Source organism: Cynocephalus volans, chromosome 9, assembly GCF_027409185.1.
Source record: "Cynocephalus volans isolate mCynVol1 chromosome 9, mCynVol1.pri, whole genome shotgun sequence".
Lineage (NCBI taxonomy): Eukaryota > Metazoa > Chordata > Mammalia > Dermoptera > Cynocephalidae > Cynocephalus > Cynocephalus volans.
Window position 1 is genome coordinate 35,367,928 of NC_084468.1, and position 22,560 is coordinate 35,390,487.

The following is a 22,560-nucleotide window of genomic DNA, read 5'->3' on the forward strand; positions in this document are numbered from 1 at the left end:
AGTATATGGTAAGAGGTATGGATCTAGTTTCATTCTCCTGCATATGGATATCCAGTTATCCCAGCACCATTTGCTGAAGAGGCAGTCCCTTCCCCAGTGAATAGGCTTGGTGCCTTTGTCAAAGATCAGATGGCAGTAAGTGTGTGGGTTGATGTCTGGATTCTCTATTCTATTCCATTTATCAGTGTGTCTGTTTTTATGCCAGTACCATACTGTTTTGGTTATTATAGCTTTGTAGTATAGCTTAAAGTCGGGTAGTGTTATGCCTCCAGCTTTATTTTTTTTGCTCAGCATTGCTTTGGCTATGCGTGGTCTTTTATTATTCCATATAAATGTCTGGATAGTTCTTTCCATTTCTGAGAAAAATGTCTTTGGAATTTTGATGGGGATTGCATTGAATTTGTATATCACTTTGGGTAGTATGGACATTTTCACTGTGTTGATTCTTCCAATCCAAGAGCATGGGATATCTTTCCATCTTCTTGTATCCTCTCTAATTTCTCTCAGCAGTGGTTTGTACTTCTCATTATAGAGATTTTTCACCTCCTTGGTTAACTCAATTCCTAAGTATTTTATTTTTTTGGTGGCTATTGTAAATGGACAGGCTTTCTTGATTTCTCTTTCTGCATGTTCACTATTGGAGAAAAGAAATGCTACTGATTTTTGTGTGTTGATTTTGTATCCTGCTACTGTGCTGAAATCATTTATCAATTTTTTGTAGAGGTTTTAGGCTGTTCGATATATAGGATCATGTCATCTGCGAACAGGGACAGTTTGACTTCATCTTTTCCAATCTGGATGCCCTTTATTTCCTTCTCTTCTCTGATTGCTCTGGCTAGTACTTCCAACACTATGTTGAATAGGAGTGGTGAGAGTGGGCATCCTTGTCTAGTTCCTTTTCTTAAAGGAAAAACGTTCAGCTTTTCCCCATTCAGGATGATATTGGCAGTGGGTTTGGCATATATGGCTTTAATTATGTTGAGATACTTTCCCTCTATACCTAACTTATAGAGGGTCTTTGTCATGAATGAGTGCTGAACTTTATCAAATGCTTTTTCAGCATCTATAGAGATGATCATATGGTCCTTGTGTTTGACTTTATTAATATGGTGTATCACATTTATTGTTTTGCATATGTTGAACCAACCTTGCCTCTCTGGGATGAATCCCAGTTGATCGTGGTGAATAATTTTACGTATGTGTTGCTGTATTCTGTTTGCTAGTGTTTTAGTGAGGATTTTTGCATCTATATTCATCAAGGATATCGGCCTGTAGTTTTCTTTTTTGGTTATATCTTTACCTGGTTTTGGTATCAGGATGATGTTTGCTTCATAGAATGAGTTTGGGAGATATGCGTCTGTTTCAGTCTCTTGGAATAGTGTGTAAAGAATCGGTGTCCATTCCTCTTTGAATGTTTGGTAAAATTCTGCTGTGAATCCATCTGGTCCTGGGCTTTTCTTTGTTGGGAGCCTTCTGATAACAGCTTCAATCTCCTTTATTGTTGCTGGTCTGTTCAGATTTTCTACGTCTTCATGGTTCAGTTTTGGGAGCTTGTGTGTGTCCAGAAATTTATCCATTTCCTCCAGATTTTCAATTTGTTGGCGTATAGTTGTTTATAGTAGTCTCGAATGATTCCTTGTATTTCAGATGAATCAGTTGTAATATCGCCTTTTTCATTTCTAATTTTTGTTATTTGAGTCTTCTCTCTTCTTTTTTTTGTTAGCCATGCTAATGGTTTGTCAATTTTATTTATCTTTTCAAAAAACCAACTTTTTGATTCATTGATCTTTTGAATTGTTTTTTTGGTTTCAATATCATTCAGTTCTGCTCTGATCTTAATGATTTCTGTCTGCTAACTTTGGGTTTGGATTGTTCTTGTTTTTCTAGTTCTTTAAGGTGAAGTGTTAGGCTGTTCACTTGCCATCTTTCCATTCTTCTGAGGTGAGCATTTAATGCAATAAATTTCCCCCTTAATACTGCTTTTGCAGTATCCCACAGGTTTTGGTATGATGTATCATTATTTTCATTAGTTTCAATAAATTTTTTGATTTCCTGCTTGATTTCTTCTTGGACCCATATGTCATTAAGTAGAATGCTGTTTAATTTCCATGTGTTTGTATAGTTTCCAGAGTTTCGTTTGTTATTAATTTCTAGTTTTAATCCATTGTGGTCTGAGAAAATACATGGGATAATTCCAATTTTTTTGAATTTATTGAGACTTGATTTGTGACCTAATATGTGATCTATCCTGGAGAATGATCCATGTACTGATGAGAAGAATGAATATTCTGAGGTTGTTGGATGGAATGTTCTGTAGATATCTGCCAAGTCCAGTTAGTCTAGAGTATTGTTTAGATCTTGTGTTTCTCTGCAGATTCTTTGCCTAGATGATCTGTCCAATATTGACAGTGGGGTGTTCGGGTCCCCTGCTATTATGGTATTAGTGTCTATTTCCTTCTTTAGGTCTAATAGAGTTTGTTTTATAAATCTGGCTGCTCCAACATTGGGTGCATACATATTTATGATTGTTATGTCTTCTTGATGCATCAGTCCTTTTATCATTAAGTAGTGTCCCTCATTGTCTCTTTTTATGGTTTTTAGTTTAAAGTCTATTTTGTCAGATATAAGAATAGCTACTCCAGCTCGTTTTTCTTTTCTATTTGCATGGTAAATCTTTTTCCATCCTTTCACTCTTAGTCTATGTGAATCTTTATGGGTGAGGTGGGTCTCCTGTAGGCAGCGTATAGTTGGGTCCTCCTTTTTGATCCAGTCAGCCAGTCTGTGTCTTTTGATTGGGGAATTTAAGCCTTTTACATTAAGGGTTGTTATTGAAAGGTGTTGATTTATTCCTAGCATTTTATTGGTTGTTTGGTTGTCTTAGGTGTCTTTTGTTGCTTGCTTTCTGATTTACTGTTTGGTTTCTGTGTTTGTTGGTTCCTTAGGTTGTAGGTAGCGTTTTTGTTTGTTTGTTTTCTCTTCATGAATGCCATTTTTATTATACTAGTGTGTTTTGATTTTTCTTGGGTTTTTATGGCAGTGGTAGTTATTTTTCAGGAATCAAACCCAGTACTCCCTTGAGGATTTCTTGTAAGGGTGGTCTTGTGGTAGTGAACTCCCGCAGTTTTTATTTGTTTGAGAAATATACTATTTGCCCTTCATTTCGGAAGGATAGCCTTGCAGGGTAGAGTATTCTTGGCTGGCAATCTTTGTCTTTTAGTATTTTGAATATATCATCCCATTCCTTTCTGGCTTTTAGGGTTTGTGATGAAAAGTCTGATGTTAGCCTGATTGGGGCTCCCTTATAGGTGATTTGACGCTTCTCTCTTGCAGCTTTTAAGATTCTCTCTTTGTCTCTGAGTTTTGCCAATTTGACTATAACATGTCTTGGAGAAGGTCTTTTTGGGTTGAATACGTTTGGAGATCGTTGAGCTTCCTGGATCTGAAGATCTGTGATTTTTCCTATACCTGGGAAGTTTTCTGCCACTATTTTGTTGAATATGTTTTCAATGCAATCTCCGTTTTCCTCCCCTTCTGGAATTCCCATGACTCGGATATTTGAGCGCTTAAGGTTGTCTGATATCTCTCTCAGATTTTCTTCAATGTCTTTGATTCTTTTTTCTTTCTTTTTGTCTGCTTGTGTTATTTCAAACAGCCCATCTTCAAGTTCAGAGGTTCTCCAACTTCGACAAGCCTGCTGGTTAAACTCTCCGTTGTGTTTTTTATTTCGCTGAATAACTTCTTCAGTTCAGCAAGTTCTGCTACATTTTTTTTCAGGACATCGATTTCCTTGTACATTTCCTCTTTCAGGTCCTGTATACTAATCCTCATTTCATCATGATGTCTAGCTGTGTTTTCTTGTATCTCATTCAGTTTCCTTAGAATTATCACTCGAAATTCCTTGTCAGTCATATCAACGGCTTCTTGTTCTATAGTATCTAGAGTTTGAGATTTATTAACTTTTGGTGGTGTACTTTCTTGATTTTTTGTATTTCTGGTATCTTTTTTTTGATGTTTATTCATTGTGGCAGGGGGTTTCACAGTCCACCGGTTTGACACTATTGACTAACTAAGATGTTGCTGTGGTTGCCAATTTGGTATGGCTACGTCCGTGACTGCTCAGTTGGCCTCTAGTGCCTTGTGTGTATGGTTGCCTCGGGTCTTGGGCCTCTCCAGGGAGCCACCTCTCTGGTCAGCTTGGACTCTGCTGGGCTGCTGGATCACATACCGCAGGGTGTGTGATCTCTGCTGAGCTTTCACTTCCCGTGCAGGACTTCTCCCTGATCCGTGCGCTCTGGCCCGGGCTGTTGGATCGTGCAGTGGCAACCCCACAGGGTGTGGTTTCTGTCGAGTCTCCGCCTTCCTAGCCGGACGTCTCCCCGCTCTGTGCGCACTGGGCTGGGTTGGGACGTGTCTTCTGCAACCCTCGTCTATCAGCTGGGCCTTCAAGACCCTGCTCGGCACCGCCTCGCCCAGGAAGTCTACCACGTTTCTGCTAGACACAGACGACCGGTCGCTCTGGGTGCCTTTGTAGCACTGTGTAGATCTTTCTGGGGACTTATGACCTTCCTCCTGGTATCGTGGTTATTTGTATACTTGTCTTATCTCCCACACCGGAGCGTGAGCTCCTCGGGGGAGGACCCCGCAGCACATGGTTCACCTTTGTATCCCCCTGGCGCGGACCGAGTCCGGTGCCCACCCGCAGTCAGCTCTCTGGCAGGTTCAAGCAGACTTGGGAACTCTCCAACCACACTATTCCTAACCAGAAATTGGTTAGGCGTTTTTCCGAACTGGTGGCCGCAGAGATGGTATCTGCCTCCCAGTAACAGGAAGTTTACCGGGGGTCGGAGCCCAGGGTGCGGTGGAGTGACAGTCGGCCCCGCCCGTACTTCCTTGCCCTCCCGTCGCTGGCCGGGGACGCCCTACGCCACCAGCCCCGCCAGAGAACTGCGGAGGGAGTGGGAGGGGAGGCCAGCCGGGAGGCCAGCCCGCAGGCCCCCGGAAGCCCCACGCCGGGGCAAGCAAGTGGGAAGGCTCAGTGAGGAGCCGAGCCAAGCGAGGAGGACAGGCTTGGCTGAGATGGGCCAGAGCTGCCACCACCTGAGAAAATGGAGGCAGCCCCGGGGGCAGTGAGTGGCCCGGTGATGCAGGCGGAAGCCGGGCGGGTGTCAGTCCCCCGAGCAGGGCCGGGTCGGGGGTCACTCACAGCGCTGTGCCAGGTCGGGCGCTCCCTCTCTGCCTGTGGCTCCCGCTGCCTCGGGCTGCGCGCTCGGTCCCGTGGCGCAGCTCGGGCGCTCCCAGGAATCTTCTTTTATGCCGGCCTGAAACCTCGAATCATGAATAGGGCAGCTGGCCGCCTTCAGCGCGGCCCCGGCCTCCGGGATCCTGGCTGCATCCACAGCAGCCCTGACGCCCTGTTCCCTGTTTCGAGACTCGCTTTTGCAGCTAAGAAACAGTTCTTTTCCTGCCCCATACTTCAAAGCTGTTGCCTGTAAATGAGGCAGCCTCTCCTGCCAAGGGCAAAGTGGCGGTCAGCCCCCTCGACCGGCCACCAGCAGCGGTCCTCCCTTAAGAGACGGCAAGAGGAAGGTCCACAAGTTTCCCAGCTGCCTAAGGCCCAGTGGCCGCCTTTTCCACCTCAGCTACTCCGCACCAACCGCCGCAGCCACCGCCATCTTGAACTCTGCCCATTTACTTTTATTTGTAATCTTACATTAAATTGCACCATAATTCTTGTAGACATCTTCAATTGTTAGATTCCTAGGTTATTGTTTTTCATTACATGTAATGCTTCAGTAATTTCTATTATGATTATAGTTTTTTTCCCCCTACCTATAATGGAGTTATTTTCCTAGTTTCTAGGAGTGGGAATACTGGGTCAAAGAGCATGCCAAATTTTATGGTGTTAGTACATTTTGCTATATTATCTTTAACAAAGGACTCATAAGCTTTATTGGTATGGCTTCGACCTTACCAGTACTGGGTATTATATTAAGAATTTTGCCAGTTTAAAAAATGTAAACTGCAACATAAGATTACTTTGCATATAGGTGTCTGGTTGTTCTAGCACCATTTGTTAAAAATACTATCCTTTTTCCATCACATCGCTCCTTTGTTACAAATTAGTTGACTGTATACGTGTGGGTCTATTTCAAGGCTCTCTATTCTGTTCTGTTGGTGAATGTACCTATTCTTTCACTAGTTCCATGCTGTCTTGATTTATAGCAGCTTTATAGTAAGTCTTGAAACCAGGTGCTATTCAGCTTTGTTCTTTTAAAATATTGTGTTGGCTAGTCTAGTTCCTTAGAATCAGTTTTCAATGTCTGTAAAATAGCTTGCTGGGAATTGGATTGGCAAGTTGGGAGGATTTAACACCTTTACATTATTGAGTCCTCCTTCTAGTCCATGAACGCAGATTCGCTCTCCATTTATTTAAATCCTATTTGATTTCTTTTGTCAGAGTCTTGTAGTTTTCTACATACAGATTCTATTATATTTTGTTAGATTTATACCTTTTTTTTTTTTTATTTGGTGCTATTGTAAATTTTTAAATTTTCAATAAAACAAATTTATTACCTCTTAGTTTTGAGGCTAGAAGTCTGAAATCAAGGTGTTGGTAGGGTCATGCTCCCTCGGTGTGGAGTATACCATAAAGCAAATATATTTCACAAGGCCTAGTTCCCTATAGTTTCAGGTTTAGCCTTACCTTTTGAAATTACATATAGAAATGTTAACCTTGCAAAAGACAGGATACTTTCCTCAGGCTAGGGTCTCTGATGTGGATGGAGAGTTTTAACACAGCAAAGTTGCTGGCTCAAGGACAGACAAGTTTCTTGATTGATATGTAAAGACACTGGGAAATTGCTGTAGGTAAAAACAGTGTTTGCTAAGATCAAGCTTTTGTGGTGGATCGACTTAATCTTTTGCAAATTGCGTTATGGAATGTCACTTTGTTATTTTATTGACGTTACCAGCCTCTACTGCTAAACTATAATTAGCCAAAACACCACCTTTGTTCTTTTCTTGTAACTTCCTGGTCTGGAAAATAAATGTGGGTTGAGAACCCCAATCCGTGGTCAATTCCCAAAGGAAGGAATGCCTCCGTCTTGAGGGTTCTGGGAGATTAACCCCTTTGGAGTCTCTCACTGCTTGGAAGAAATGGACTTTGAGTAATCCTTTTGCAGCTCCGTCACCTATAGGAAGAAAGGTGACAAATCTGTGTGAGGCAAAGCAACGCCTCTGAAACCTCGAAGGGAATCCTTGCCTCTTGTAGTTTCTCTTGGTTTGCTGTCAATCTTTGGTGTTCCTTAGCTTGTATATACATCACTCCAACCCTGTGTCTTCACCTGGCATTCTCCCACTGTGTATCTCTCTTCACATGCCATCTTCTTTTATATTATATATAGGAAGTTTGTCTAGGCTGGCTGGTTAGCTCAGTTGGTTAGAATGCAGTGTTGGTAACACCAAAGTCAAGGGTCCACATCCTTGTATTGGCTGTGTAGCAGCCAAAAAAAAAAAAAAGTTTTCCTATATTTCTGCCCTTTTTAAAAACACAAATGGGGCACATGCTAAACACACTGTTCTGCCCTTTGCTTTTTTCCAGTTAATATTTTGGTGTTTGTTATCAATTGTGTGGCTTTACCTTTCTTTTTTCTTTCTTTTCTTTTGTGTGTGTGTGTGTGTGTGTGTGTGTGTGTGTGTGTGTGTGTGTGTGTGTGTGTGTGTGTGTGTGTGTGTGTGTGTGTGTGTGTGTGTGTGTGTGTGTGTGTGTCTGGTAAGGGCATCCAAATCTGTGATTTTGGGGTTATAAAGCCGCACTCTAACTGTGATTTTGGGGTTATAAAGCCGCACTCTAACCAACTGGAGCTGACCAGCCAGCCCTCATTTTTTTAAAAAAAACTTTATGCTAAAACTTATAAACTTATGACTCAAATGACATGATTTCCTTTAAAAAATTTTTAATAAAAAAATTATTCCACTAAAGTTAAGAAAATAGGATAATAAACCCCATCAACCATTTTCGGTAGTTATCAACATGTGGCCAATTTTATTTTTCAGATTCCCACTCCCTTATGGATTATTTTGAAACATATCTGTTATTTGAATTATTTTAAAGTAAGTCCCAGAATTCTGGCATTGTACAGTGAATACTTTGTTATGCATCTTTAACACCACAAGATCATTTTTATAAAACCCCATCACAGTGCCATTATTACATCCAACAAAATTAACACCAATTTCTTAATATCATGTAGTAACACAGTATATGCTCAGGTTTCCTTGATTTCTTAAATATCCTTTTTCAGTTACCTTATTCTTAGTGGTTGTAAAGATTTAGTTTATTTTCTAGTCCTTTTACATTACACGCAGTTTTTAGTGGAAATGTTATATCACATGTAGATTATATTGTGTAGAAAAAAAACAGGACAACAAAGACTGAGTTGAAAAGTGATACTGGAGGGCCGGCCCGTGGCTCACTCAGGGGAGTGTGGTGCTGATAATACCAAGGCCATGGGTTCGGATCACATGTAGGGATGGCTGGTTAACTCACTGGGTGAGCGTGGTGCTGACAACACCAAGTCAAGAGTTAAGATTCCCTTACCGGTCATCTTTAAAAAAAAAAAAAAAAAGTGATACTGGAGAGTAGGACTTTGAATGTGAAGAAGTTTTAGGAATAGCTTTAACTATTTTGTTTATTTTCTCTTTATGTAATCTTGAAATTGATGTATGTAAAGCCTAAAGGCTCTTTAAGTAAGTGTGTAAAATAAAAATTCTAAATGATAAAGTATTGTATCATAGTTTAAGTGGCAGTGTTTTCTTCTTATTGGCATACATCGAGATACCCTATAATTGATAGTATCTTAGGGTCAGTGAAAGAGAGTGTATGTGTCTTGGCCCATACGAGTCTTTTTTTTTTTTTTTTTTTAAAGATGACCGGTAAGGGGATCTTAACCCTTGACTTGGTGTTGTCAGCACCACGCTCAGCCAGCGAGCTAACCGGCCATCCCTATATGGGATATGAACCCAGGACCTTGGTGTTCTCAACACCGCACTCTCCCGAGTGAGCCACGGGCCAGCCCCATATGAGTCATCATTGAAACCTGACTCCACTGATTATTAGCTGTGTGACTTTGTGCTTCAGTTTCCTTATTGGTAAAACCATAAGATTGTTATGAGAATTAAATGAGTTATTACATACAAGTCAGAATACTGCCTCTAAATTATATAAGTATTAGCTATTATTATTAATCTCTCAGCCACATTAGCCACTCCCTCCTTGAAACATTTTTCTTCCTGTAGTGCCAGTGATATTAAACTATTCTGATACCTTTTCCTATCTTGCTCACCATATCCTGAGCCCAGATCACTCCAGAACTCTAGACCTGAATTTTCAACTGTCTATTTAGTCCTTTGGATTTTCATAGATACCTTGTACTAACATGTTCAACACTGAATTTTTTTCTTCCTTCCTCCCCAAACCCTGACTACTCAACTTATCTTAGTTTACTGTACTGTCATCCACCCAGTAAAAATCAAAACCGTGAGTGACATTTGTCCACTCCTCAAAGGTCATACATTTTTTAGTATGCAGTAACTAAGTCTCATACATTTTACCTCCTAACTCTCTTAATTCATCTATAGTACTTCTCTTCATCTCATTGGACCTTCTAGTCATGTCTCAGATTCCTAACTATTCTCTCTGTATGTGCTTTGATCTTCCTCCAGGCATTTTTCTTTCTGCTATAGCCAGATGTCTTTAAAAGACTTGAATCTGAAGAGGAAAAAAAAAAAAAAAAAAAAAAAAAGACGGAAATCTGTCATGTTACTTTGTTTCTCATTGTTTATCATGACCCTGCGTAATCTGGCTTCTGCCTCCTTCCCCTGCCTCGTTTCTCCTTTTTAATTCTGTATATTCTAGTCATTGTTGGCCTTTCAATTCCTAAACCTGCCAAGCCCTTCTTTGCCTCTGTTTGCACAAGATGGATTTGCAGCCTGAAATATTGGCTTTACCAACATTAAAAGTAGTTTCCTCAGGAAGCCACCTCTTACTCTCCAGATTCTCTCTCTGTTAAATACTCTCATGGTATCCTGTAGTTCATTTAAAAATTGTGTAATTAGTTGTTCAGTACCTTAGAATGAAAGCTTTATTTATGGAGATAAGATCGAGAACATTTTTGGTTGATTATACCACCAGTACCTGCTATAATGTCTTTCAAATAGTGGGTTCTTGGTAAATATTCAGGGAATTAATAAATTAAGAACTTTAATTATCCTGCATTGCAGATTGTGTGAAGTATCATGACAAAAGTCCAGAGCTTAAAGTTTTAATGGCACAATGTTGCTATAATTGGAGAGGCTTTTATTTCCTGGTTCTCTGTCTAAAGCAGTGCTGTCCAACACAGTAGCCACTAGCCACATTTGACTTTATTTTTCCTTCAGGCAAGTTTTTTTTAATTACTTTTTTTTTTTTTCAAAAGATGACCGGTCAGGGGATCTTAACCCTTGTCTTGGTGTTGTCAGCACCACGCTCTCCCAAGTGAGCTAACTGGCCATCCCTATATAGGGATCTGAACCCGTGGCCTTGGTGTTATCAGCACCACACTCTCCCAAGTGAGCCACGAGCTGGCCCTAATATATTTAAAGGTTGAGTAACCATCACCACTGTCTTAATTCCAGAACATTTCAACACCCCAAAAAGAAACCCTGTCCGGCTAGGCTAAGCTATGGCTAAGGCCTGGAATCCTCACAGCACGAATTGTCTAGCTCTTTTAATGCTGTTCGTGACGCCAATTGTAAAACTAGGCAACCATGCTAGTTGTCACAGCTCTTTTACCTGCTGGGTAAAAGCCGACTGGGCTGATGGTTGAGCTAGGGCTGGGTCTGGAGCTCCCAGACTCCTCAAGCCCGTTCACAGACTGGGTCACAGTTTTAGTCCGTTTTGTGTTGCTATAACAGAAATACCTGAGACTGGGTAATTTATAAGGAAAAGAGGTTTATTTGGCTTACGATTCTGGGACAGCTGCAACTGGCATGGGCCTCAGACTCATTCTACTCATGGCGGAAAGTGGCAGGCAGCCGGAGGGTACAAGCAGATCACATGGCAAGAGGAAGCAAGAGAGAGAGAGAAGGTGCCAGGGTCTTTTAAGCAACAAGCTCTCGTGGGAACTAATAGAGTGAGAACTCACTCATTTATCCCCCCTCCTTCAGGGAGAGCATTAATCCATTTATGAGGGATCCGCCCCCATGACTCAAATCAGTTTCCAACACTGCCACATTGGGGATCAAAATTCCACGAGTTTTAGAGGGGACAACACATCCAACCTGCATCAGTCACAAACCCTTCACATGCCAGGCTGGGTCACCAGACCCCTTCACACAGGTCTATAAGCTAGGTAACCGGCCACACAGTCCTTGGAAGCTGCAGGTCTGGAAAAACATGGCTGCGCAGGGCAGGTGCTCAAGTCAGTAAAACACCAGCCAAAGCGGTGCCGTTTGGGTGTACCTACTCCACCCACACACACAATGTTTACTGAAGGATCCTGAACAGGCTCTGAGATGTGGGGAGCCTGACCAAATTGTTCAATTTTCCCAACATACCCCATGCCCATTAGCAGATCCTTCCCACTTCTTCCTCTTTCCCCAGTCCCTTGGCAACTAATAATTTACTTTTTATCTCTTTGGATTTGCCTATCATGTGGCTTTTGTGCACTTCAAATATGGCCAGTCCAAATTGAAATGTGCTGTAATTTAAAATTTACACACTGGATTTTGAAGACCTACTACCAAAAAATGTAATGTGTTTTAGAAGCTTTTATTTTGATTGCATGTTAAAATGATAACATTTTGTATATATTGGTATTAATAAAGTATATAATTAAAATAAATTTCTCCAGTTTCCTTTTACTCTTTTTAATGTGATTACCAGCAAGTTTTTATGGTGCATTTGTGGCTTACATTTATTTTTATTGGACAACAGTGATCTAAAACTTGCTGTTAGTAAGGACTGTAGATGTGTTTCCATGGCTCTGGTTTCCCATTATCCTCCCAGTCCTTTAGTTTTCAACTTTGCTTTGGGAATGTTATATTTCCCAAGCTTCAAAAAAAAAATTTTTTTTTTAACTGCTTAGAAGGTGGAAATCTTGATCAGTTCTTGGGCCTTTGGGTAATAGGGGAAATATAAGTCATGTTAAATTTTGAGAAAATAACAGCAGCTGATAAGCCTTTTTAAGTCTCAATTGAACAAATTAGGAAGAATTGAATTTCATGTTTATTTGCATGATAATGATGAACAGTGCCCCTAAATTTTGGTAGTTGTGACTTGACCAGGACATAAATCAATAATTCCTTTATAGCATATGAGAATTACTTTTATCTTTAGGGGGTATTTAGAATTATATTGATCTTACCTGAAATTTTATTTTAGAACACATTTTCCAGAGTAAATAGAAGTGAGACTAATACATAAATTATCCTTTTAAAAAATGTCGTATTTGTTTTGTATAGAAATTTTCCTACTTCAATATCATTTTCCAGGGCTGGCCAGTTTCTCAGTTGATTAGAGTGGGGTGTTATTAACGCCAAATCAAGGGTTTGGATACCCTTACTGGCCAGCTGCCCTTCCCCCAAAAGAGAGTCAAAGTCAACAAATTCCAATGATAAGTGGCTACTATATGCTGAACATTTACTTTATGACAGTCATTGTTCTGTATACTCTATTAATTCATTAAATTCACTCATGAACCCTGTGAGGTAGGTACTAATATAATCCCCAGTTGACAGAGGATGAAAGTGAGGTACACAATGGTTAATTAACTTGCTCAGGGTTACATAGTAAGTTTTAAACAGGGTAAATAACAATATACTTTGTACTTAGTGCTTTGCTTATATGATAAAAATCTTTCAATTTTTAGTTTTTCCCACTAGATTGTAAGCTCCAAGTGGGCAGGAACTTAGGTTTTGTTCACTAACACTTGAGATCATTTTCTGGCATATAGTAGACTCCAGTAACTATTTGAAATAATTTTTATGATGATGATGATATTATTTCACTGGGAGACTTGGCTTTAGAAATCTATTAGAACTGCTTTAAATTCTGCACCATTGCTTATCAGCAATAATATTTATTTTTTTTACCTTGTCCAAATTAGCTGCAACATTGTATGCTATTTTGCATGCTTTATGTATATCTTAATAATGTAGTTTACTTAGAAATTGTTTGCTAGGAACTGTAGCTTCTATTCTTCTCTTTTCCTTTTATGCATTAGAAATGCCTTGGAGCCCCCAGGGAACATCAGAAAAAGAAGACTACCAGAAGTCATGCTTTATGTTTAGCTGAGTTGGGAGAAGAAAGTATAGAAAAGCAGCTTTTTATCCTCACAAAAATTATAGTACAGTGATAACAGTTCTTCAGGGTTTCACCTAAAAGCTTCAGCTCTTAGTTGTTGGTTGTTGCAGTCATTAAAGTGAATAGACACATTGTTTTGTGATTTACTTTTAAAAGTTACATTTCCATTCTGGAAACAGAACTGAGAAATTTTAAAAAACAGGGCTGTGAAATCAGAGGTTTTGTAATTAATGTTAAGGAAAGGGTAGCTATACTGCTTACTTCTAAGTTCAGGAGATTCTCATTAAATTCTGAGATAAGTATTCTCATTTTACAGTAATAAAATTGAGAGTTAGATGTTCCATGATGTACCTGAATTAATACTGCAAATAAATGACAACTAGGATTCGGCACACATCTGTCTGACTCCAAAGGCCATGCCGTTTCTCTCTCTTTTTTTTTTAAATTTGATGGTTGGCCCATCTTGGGATCCAAAACCATGACCTTGGCATTACCAGCACCACCCAAGTGAGCTAATCAGCCAGCTCTTGGCCATGCTGTTTCTAATACTGTCATCTTTTGCCATTTTTCCCTGTCTTCCTTATAGTTCCTGAGTCTTAAACTGGGATTTTAAGTTAGTTTGTGGGGCCAGTGGGATTGGAGTTTGGGATTGTGACGTAACAGGATGTTTAAATTAAACTGTGGAGGTTGGTGGAAAAATTAAGCTGTGAAAAATCTTTGTGTTTAACTTTACATTTTCTTTTTGTCTTTAATTATCTGCAGATAAAAACCCAACTCTAGACCGTATATAGAATGCTTCTTTATAATGAGATTCGTCATGGTGGTACTATTTTCTTGATCTGATTTAGTAAATTTTTCGTACATTAATAGTGTTCTTTCTCTAGAATGGAAAAAAGATCAATTTTTGTCTGAATTACAATTTGGGGATGATGTGGACAGAAATAAGGACAGAGGTATAAAAATTAATATTTATTTAGCGGTTTACTAGCCAGAGAGTTGTGGAAGTCCCAGAAAGGAGCTTTTCTAATCTCCATTACCCAGTCCTCCCATCCTGAAAACTTTAGTCTAGTCAGATCCTTTAGTATCCTAATATTTCATTGTTATTTTCTCTTCTTTTTTTATCAGCACCGCACTCTACTGAGTGAGCCACGGGCCGGCCTATTTTCTCTTCTTTTTTTAGAGGGAGAGTTGTGGGAAGCTGTAGAGATCTGTAGAGAAAGCACTGATGATTTGCAAGATGTGATTACTCTTGTTTTATTTAGAAATCTTAAGGGTAGAAATAGAAGTCTGTAGTTACACTTGTGACTTCTTGGTCAGTGAGGGTTGGATGCTTCCAGTTTTCTTTATAACATTATTCATTCTTGTAATGCTGGACAGAGTATTTTTACTATTGCTAAAATATACATTTCCTCTACCGCAGAGACCAAGGATGTTAATGATTTTTTAGGGTACAGGAAGAAGTTTCTCATTATGCATGTTTATAATTAAATTTCATTTTTGGATAAAAATATTTTCAGAAAAATATGAAATACTTTAATCCCCAATGTAAAAATAGTTAAGAAATAAACCAGTACTAAATAGAACGTTTTTAAAATGCACGAAAGTAAGTTTTTTAGTTTTATGTTCTTATTAAAAGAAAGGATTAATTAGGAGTCATATGAAATTTTAAACATTTGAGTTTTAAGTTATCTGTGGTTTCTGTACTAAACATTTTTGTACTAAAAATATTTAGTACAGAAAAAGAGTAAAAATGGTATCTTTTGTTGGAGGCAAACAGAGGAAGCCAAGGATCTTAAAACAGTAGTTCTTAACACTGTTCCACCCAGTTAAGAAGTGTAAGAAGGTGAGTCTAAAAGCAAAAAAACTTTACTCTTGAGATTTTCTGGTAGACTTTCTTTCATATGAGTAGTTATGTTGTGTCAATTAGGTAAAAATGTAATCCTAACAAAAAAATGAAAACATGACTTAAAAATTAGAGATTTAGGCTTAAAAAATTGAGAGATGGAAAGGATTTGACTATATTAGGAATAGAATATAGACCAGTAAGATACTAGCATAGGTTTGAGAATATAAGTGGAGAGCCCATTTGCAGGCAGGTAGTTGTGAATGTTAATGTGAATCCCACTGGATGATGGTTTCTTCATTTAAGGTCATCATGACTCTGAGAATGGACTGTCACAAGATTAAGAGATGCAAGTGATATTATAGATGTGAAAGTGCTTTAAGAAGTGTAAAGTGCAAAATAAGTAGATGTAGATAAATTTAAAGTAGGAATATGTTTTGAAAAGTACATAGTTCCATTGAAATAAACTAAGCAGAAAAACTGAAGAAGGTATTAGAAGATTCTAATGAGGCATTTAGGTTTTGGGAATTTCCATGGAAAGGAATATTAATTAGATGCCTAGAGCTTACACCATCCTAGTGGATGGTGTAGTATTTCAATCAGTTAACATAAAAATTGTTATGATTAGTTCAAGTAAGAGCACTTATGGGTTAAATGGCTTTTAATGACCCTGAATTTTCTTTTTATATGGACAGAACACATGTAAGCTTGGAGAGTATAGTATCTCACCGTTCATCTACAGGTGAATAAATTTAGCACATTGGACCTAACATACACAGAGTTGCAAACATAAAATAGGTTGTCTACTATTTTTCTCTAATGTTCCTGTAACGTCAACAAGCCATTGTACTGTTGTTCAAAGTGGTGTTTTTTCTTAAAAACATTGAAGTTAAAATTTTAGTTTCTTTGTTTTAATATTCTTAAAAGTGGCTAATTAAGTCCTAGAAAAGCACAAACTATTACTTTTACTAGAGCAGATAATCAAGCTTATGAAAGAGGGGGCTTCAAATTTTTTTATAGGTAATATTTTAAAATAGGCTTTTTCTTGCTGACATAACTAACATTTATTTTCTGTTTATTTTTAAGACGAGCAAAAATCAAATTAAAGTAGATCTTGTAGATGAGAATTTTACAGAATTAAGAGGAGAAATAGCAGGACCTCCAGACACACCATATGAAGGCAAGTACTTTTTTCTGTATCAAAATATTGTGCGTATTAGAACCTGTCTGAAACATTAAATCAGAATAATCTTAAGAATCTACAAGCTACATGTAAATTTACTTCTTTTGGCTTAGGATATACAGCAATTTTAAAATAATAAATTTAGATTCTTATCTGGTTTTTCTCACTGAATTTTAGCTAATTTTTTTCTTTCCACAAAATAGATTTAGCAGAGCCAAGTAACAGGTTATATAGGTTAGAATTTAACAGGATAAAACATGTAGCCTGTTGAGCCTCTAACTTATTTGGGCTATAAACTCTCAATTACCCTTCATATGGTATCTATTTCAAACCTTGCCTTAAATTTCTGACTGATCAAATGTTTTTGTTTCTAAAGCTCCTCTCCTCTGTTTGTCCATCAGCATTTTATTCACTGATATGTCTTCAAAGGCAATACTCCAAATACTTAATTTTCTTTATGTAGCAGAACTTTGGGTGATCATTTCAAAATACAGAAAAGAAAGGAGGCAGCTTTGCTGTACTTCATATTCACAAATTAAGTCTGTAGCTACTTTAGACCATTGAATTGGGTGGTAAGATACAGAAAGAAGAAGCTTTGTAGTACCTCATTAGGCAAATCCTTGTTAATGAATATTGTAAATTTGGGTTATAGTGTAACCAAGGTTCTTGCATATAATAGGCATTCAAATATTTGTTTAACAGAAAACATGTAATGGAATATGTGGTAGTTCTTACTTATAAGAGCTTTACATTATTTTCTCATTCAGTCCTTACAACAAATCTTATGAGGTAAGTTATCACTGTTTCATAGATGAAGAAACTTAAGCTCAGAGAAGTTAAACATCTAAGTGGCACAGCTGGAATTTGAGTGCTGATAGCCTTTGACTTCAAAGCCTATGCTTTTAATACTTTCTGCTTTTTAATAAATCAGGATTGACTGAGTATTGGAAGTGGGGGTTATATCTGTAGTGGTTCTATAATTCTGTAATGAACAGTTACCCAAAAAATTTCAGAAAAATCTGATACTGAATATTTTTCTGTTTTCTAAATTTTTAAAGACCCTAGAATGTTTTTATCATGTTGTACCAATTCTGAAGGGATAAAATTTTATTTTCTGTTTTATAGTTCATAGGAGCCATTTCTAGTTATGATTTAATTTTTTGTATTGTTTATTGAGTACTTCCTATATGCCAGGCCTAGTCAGGATGCTTTCATGGATGCTATTTCATTTAGTTCTTTTGACCATCATTAAATGTAGAAAAGAGCTTTTGTTATCTTACAAAAATCAGGTGCTTGCCTTAATAGCAGATGTTTTATGTAATGGTATACAAGCTGCTTCTTGAAAGCAGGTATTACAGTTACTCTTGAATTCCTTTTTTAGGTTGTTTAGATGTATTTTCAAAAGACAGTAGGGCAATAGCATTATCATTCTAGAGCTCTTCAAATTGATTTTTATAAACAAGACACTTACTGATAAATTAGGTAGAATGTTCTTTACCTTCTTAGCAACTATTAATAAGTAGATGGATTTTTTAAAAATTGGATAATGTACACTTATCTATAGAATAAGATACATATACCATATTTATTGGTTAGAAACAAGTTTGGTCATTTTTAAGTTCTTATTTCTGCTGATGCTGTTAAATGAGACAATATTTTTCTAATATTAGTTTTAATATGTTTTTTGGGTATATATTTGAGATAGATTAACTTAAATTCTCTTCTTTTTATCATAAAACTATTGAAGAGAACTTGTTCATTTTGTTTAGGAGAAGCACCACTCAAGGGATCAACTTAGATGCTTTTTTCTTTGAGATATGAGCATAGGTAAAATATTTTGATAACATTTACTGCAGGGATCTTGCTATTTTTTAGGGTTTTTTTTAAAATCCAAACTTAAAAATTAAAGCAAAAGAGGCAGACATTTTATACTGTGTTAAAAGCAATCAGATTGAGAAATAGAATACCCAGGGGAAATTGCCGTATTGCGTATGGTACTTAAGTCACATTTCTTAACTTTTGCCTTAACAACTCAATGGCAAAGAAACACTTTAATTTTTGAGGCTTTTCTTTTAAATTTGTGGAATCATTGTTAGTTTAAAAATTCTCATATCCTTCCCTTTTGATTAGGTTAAATTTAAAGATTATGTATTTTTAATATTAAAATCTACAAGAAGTAAATGTTTTAAAGTGAAATCTATTATAATATGGATAATATAGTTATCATAAAGGTTCCTTAGCTGTATTGCCATGATCAAATAATGCTATAGTGGTTATATATTGAAAGTTGTCAGGTAATAATGTAAAACAGAGCATATAATATATGGAGTAGAAATAAGATTTTGGGGACTGTAGAGTCCAGCATTATTTATATAATATCTCTGGGTGCTCCACTGCTCCTAAGAGATAGTTTTGGACATTGAAGAAGGAGGAACTTTATATGACAGGTTATAGAGGTGGTAATGTGGAATTTAATCAGAAAAAGAAACAGGATTCTTAGGAAGGAGAAAAAAAGGCTGAATTTATTATGCCATATTTGAAGCTACCATGTATAATTCTGAACATAAACAGTTATTTCTATATTCACAAATTTTCCTCAGGTACCTTTATCTTACCTTTTTTTCCCATTTGTTTTGACTACTTTTCTTTATATTTCACTGCTAGCATATGTTCTGTTTCAGGCTTCTAGTTAAACTCCAGTCACCATGGTACTCTATTAAAAAGAATTAGCAAGAAGAGAACAATTGGAACTAAAAATGGCTTGAAGAGAGCGATACCAAGTGAAATGCTCTTTTATTTTTCTCCCAGATCCAGTTATCCATTCATAACAATGGAGTATCTGGATTTGAGAGAATCCAGGTATCCTGAGGAACATCCCCTGCTTGACTTTTTCAAGAGCTGAGTGTATAAAATTTTGAAGTTGTTAATGTTAAAAGCACACAGTTTTCATTTTTTTGTTTGTTTGGTTTCTTACTTTTTTATTATGGAAAATTTCAGATACATACAAAAGAAAAATGTAATGAAACCTCCATGTATTTATCAGTCGGCTTAAATAACTTAACTCATGACCAATCTTTGATCTAATCTATCCCTTGATTATTTTGGAGCAAAATTCCAGACATAGTTCCATAACTAAGTATTTCAGTAGCACAGTTTTATTTGCTATATTTTTTAATAGTGAGTATTCTATGTTATGGGTCATAAAGTCTTAGAATTGGAAGGTTTGTTAGAGTTAGGATTTGAATCCAGCATCTCATCCAGTGCGAGACTTCCCCCTTCAGAGTTCTTTAGAGGCAGTTATTCTCCCCTTGAACACCCCAGTTATGGGAGGCTAGATAAGCTTTATAAAATTCCTATTTAGCTGCTAGTTGCTCAGGATAACTTCAAAACAAAACAGAATGTTGCCTTCTGTTTATGTATTACTGGTTAGAGCAACTTCTTTGTAAAGTTTTGCATTTTGTATGACCATTTAAAGGAATAGATAGTTTTTTGTCTTTATGCCTATCTCTTATGTTGAATTTTGTTTTTAACATTTTAACAAGAAGTGTTGGCATTTGATTTAGGACACAAGTTAAAAGACATTTTTGCGTTTAAGAGAACCAGCTAGAAGTAGAATTTTCAGTTTATGGCATAACCCTTTGTTTCTATACTTCCATGCCTCTGTACCTCCCTACTTTCTTTCTTTTTTTCTTTTTTCTTTTTTTCCTTTTTATTATTTCTATTATTTAGCAGCTCTTATCAGGGTGGACTAGAGGAAACAAAAGGAGACAGAACCTATACTAGTTAATTGTTCTAATGAAATCTTTGGCATTGGATTGTCTGTGGATTTAATGTATGAGGGTACTTTAAAAAGTCCATGGAAAGATTTGTATTTTCTTTTAATTTTTCTACAAGTTTTTTGAAGTACCCCCATATTTATCTATCTCTAGCCCTATTACTTACTGATAATATAGTTGTATGAAATGGATATTCTGTATGATTTGTATATATCCTTTAAATTAAAAATGTGCTTTTGATTATTTTTTGGATTTCAACTTTAAAATGAATTTTTTGTTATTGAATGTAAAATAATAGATATTTTGAAAACTTCCAGCCATATATTATGTCTCCACATATTTAAAGTGAGCAGCATTCTTAACTTCCTGTTTTCCCCATTTTTTAGGAGGAAGATATCAACTAGAGATAAAAATACCAGAAACATATCCATTTAATCCCCCTAAGGTATTGTAAGCCTATTTTTTGTGCATGAACTTTTAAAATATTTTATATTTCTTGGCTCATTTCATTAATATATATTGTAGAACTTATTAAAGTTACAGCTTTACGAGTTGTTTACTGTGTGTAAATTTAATTTGGATAAGATTTGAAGTAATGGCAGATGGTTTTCTTCTGAAATGAGAATGAAAAACAAGCTTACTTTAATGTTAGCCAGCAGTGGCTCTAGATTGGAATAGGATGTGCATCTGACAAAGGCTGAAATACTAGGTCTGGAAAAACTTGCAGTGTTCCCAAATTTAGAGAGCCCTTATACATGTAAAGAGAGATTGTTACTTACCTCAAAGAAGTATATGTTTTAGGGAACAGTGTGCTCTACATTCATTCAACAGTTGTTTGAGTACTGTGTACCAAGGAATATAGCATTAAATAAGACATACTTTTCATGCTTTCGTAGAGCTCATATTTTAGCAGGAAAAAAAAATAATGAGCAAGCAATTACAACTGTGATAAATGTTAAAAGAGGGAATGGAATACCCTAGGATCATGTATAATGGGAGCCAGTCTAAACTTAATTTTGACTGAACCACTTTATGTCTCTACTTTTGCTGCCATCACTATTTAACTTTGGTTTAGGCATTCAACTTTATTACTTCTCTATTTTTTTTTTTTTTTTTTTTTTTTCCCGTGACCGGCGCTCAGCCAGGGAGTGCACCGCTCATCCTTATATAGGATCTGAACCCGCGGCGGCGGGAGCGTCACCGCGCTGCTAGCGCAGCACGCTACCGAGTGCGCCACGGGCTCAGCCCATTACTTCTCTATTTTGCCTATTATTTAATCACTCTTCCGTCTTTGCCACTCCTACTCATTCTTTGCATTGCTGTTCTGTAAGTCTTCCAAGTACAGTTTTGATGATGATGCTTTTCTTTTCTTGTTAATCTAAACTTTTTAGCTTGGAATTTAAATCCTCCTACAACCTGACCCCAATCTTTTCCATCCTAATCTTCTATCTCCTCCACCCACAACATGGATTTCATTTTTTAGCTTAGATTATTTACTATTTGTAGATGATGCTTATTCTTCCATACCTTTCTATCATTTTCATTTGAATTTTTTGCCCCTATTATTTAAAATTCTAGTTTTCTTTCAAAGTCTGGGTAAAGTATCACTTTATCTATTAAGCTGTACCCATCAAATGTTTCTCCCTCTACTCTCAAAAGCATTTTATACAATTTATGTAGTACCAACACAAATATAATACCAATTAACATACTGTGTTATTTTGGGATGTATCTTTTATGCTCCTGAGTCAAGGACCGTGTCTTATACACCTATGTATTATCTGTAGCTCCTAATAGTATAATGTCCCTTCAGCATAAGATAGCAGTCACTCAGAGAATGTTCTGGAATTTATTCATTCAACCTATTGATTGTTTTCATTAAGAATAGACATGGTAATGGAAATTCTAGGCTGAATTTAGATTACCTAACGGTACAGTATGTCTTTTATTCTGCTTATGTACATCTGTTTTCTGATAAGTTGGGGGGGGGGTTTGTTTTTCTTTTTTGCATATGTAAAATATACATGACGTAGATTTTACCATTTTAAACTATTTTTAGGTATACAGTTCAGCAGCATTAAATATATTCACAATGTTGTACAGCCTTCACCACCATTATCTCTAAAACTTTTTCATCTTCCCAAACTGAAACTCTGTACCCATTAAACAATAACTCCCTATTACCCCCTGCTCACATCTTCTGGTAGCCACTGTTGTATTTTCTGTTTCTATGAATTTGACTACTTCAGGTACCTCATATTAGTGGAATCAAACAATATTTGTCCTTTCATAAATGGCTTATTTCACATAGCATAATGTCATCAAGATTCATCCATGTCATAGCATGGGTCAGAATTTTGTTTTTAAGGCTGAATAATATTCCATTGTATGTATGTACCACAATTTTGTTTCTCCA

General features: G+C 37.0%; 1 protein-coding gene across 2 annotated transcripts in view; it reads left to right on the top strand.

The window, feature by feature from the left end:
- Positions 1-22,560, top strand: part of UBE2K (ubiquitin conjugating enzyme E2 K) — a 65,202-nt gene that overhangs the window by 24,242 nt on the left and 18,400 nt on the right. For both annotated transcript variants that reach the window (XM_063108182.1, XM_063108180.1), the window contains exons 2-3: positions 16,272-16,365; positions 20,531-20,589. In XM_063108182.1, the coding sequence (XP_062964252.1) occupies positions 16,272-16,365; positions 20,531-20,589 (153 nt within the window). The remainder of the gene's footprint in view (positions 1-16,271; positions 16,366-20,530; positions 20,590-22,560) is intronic.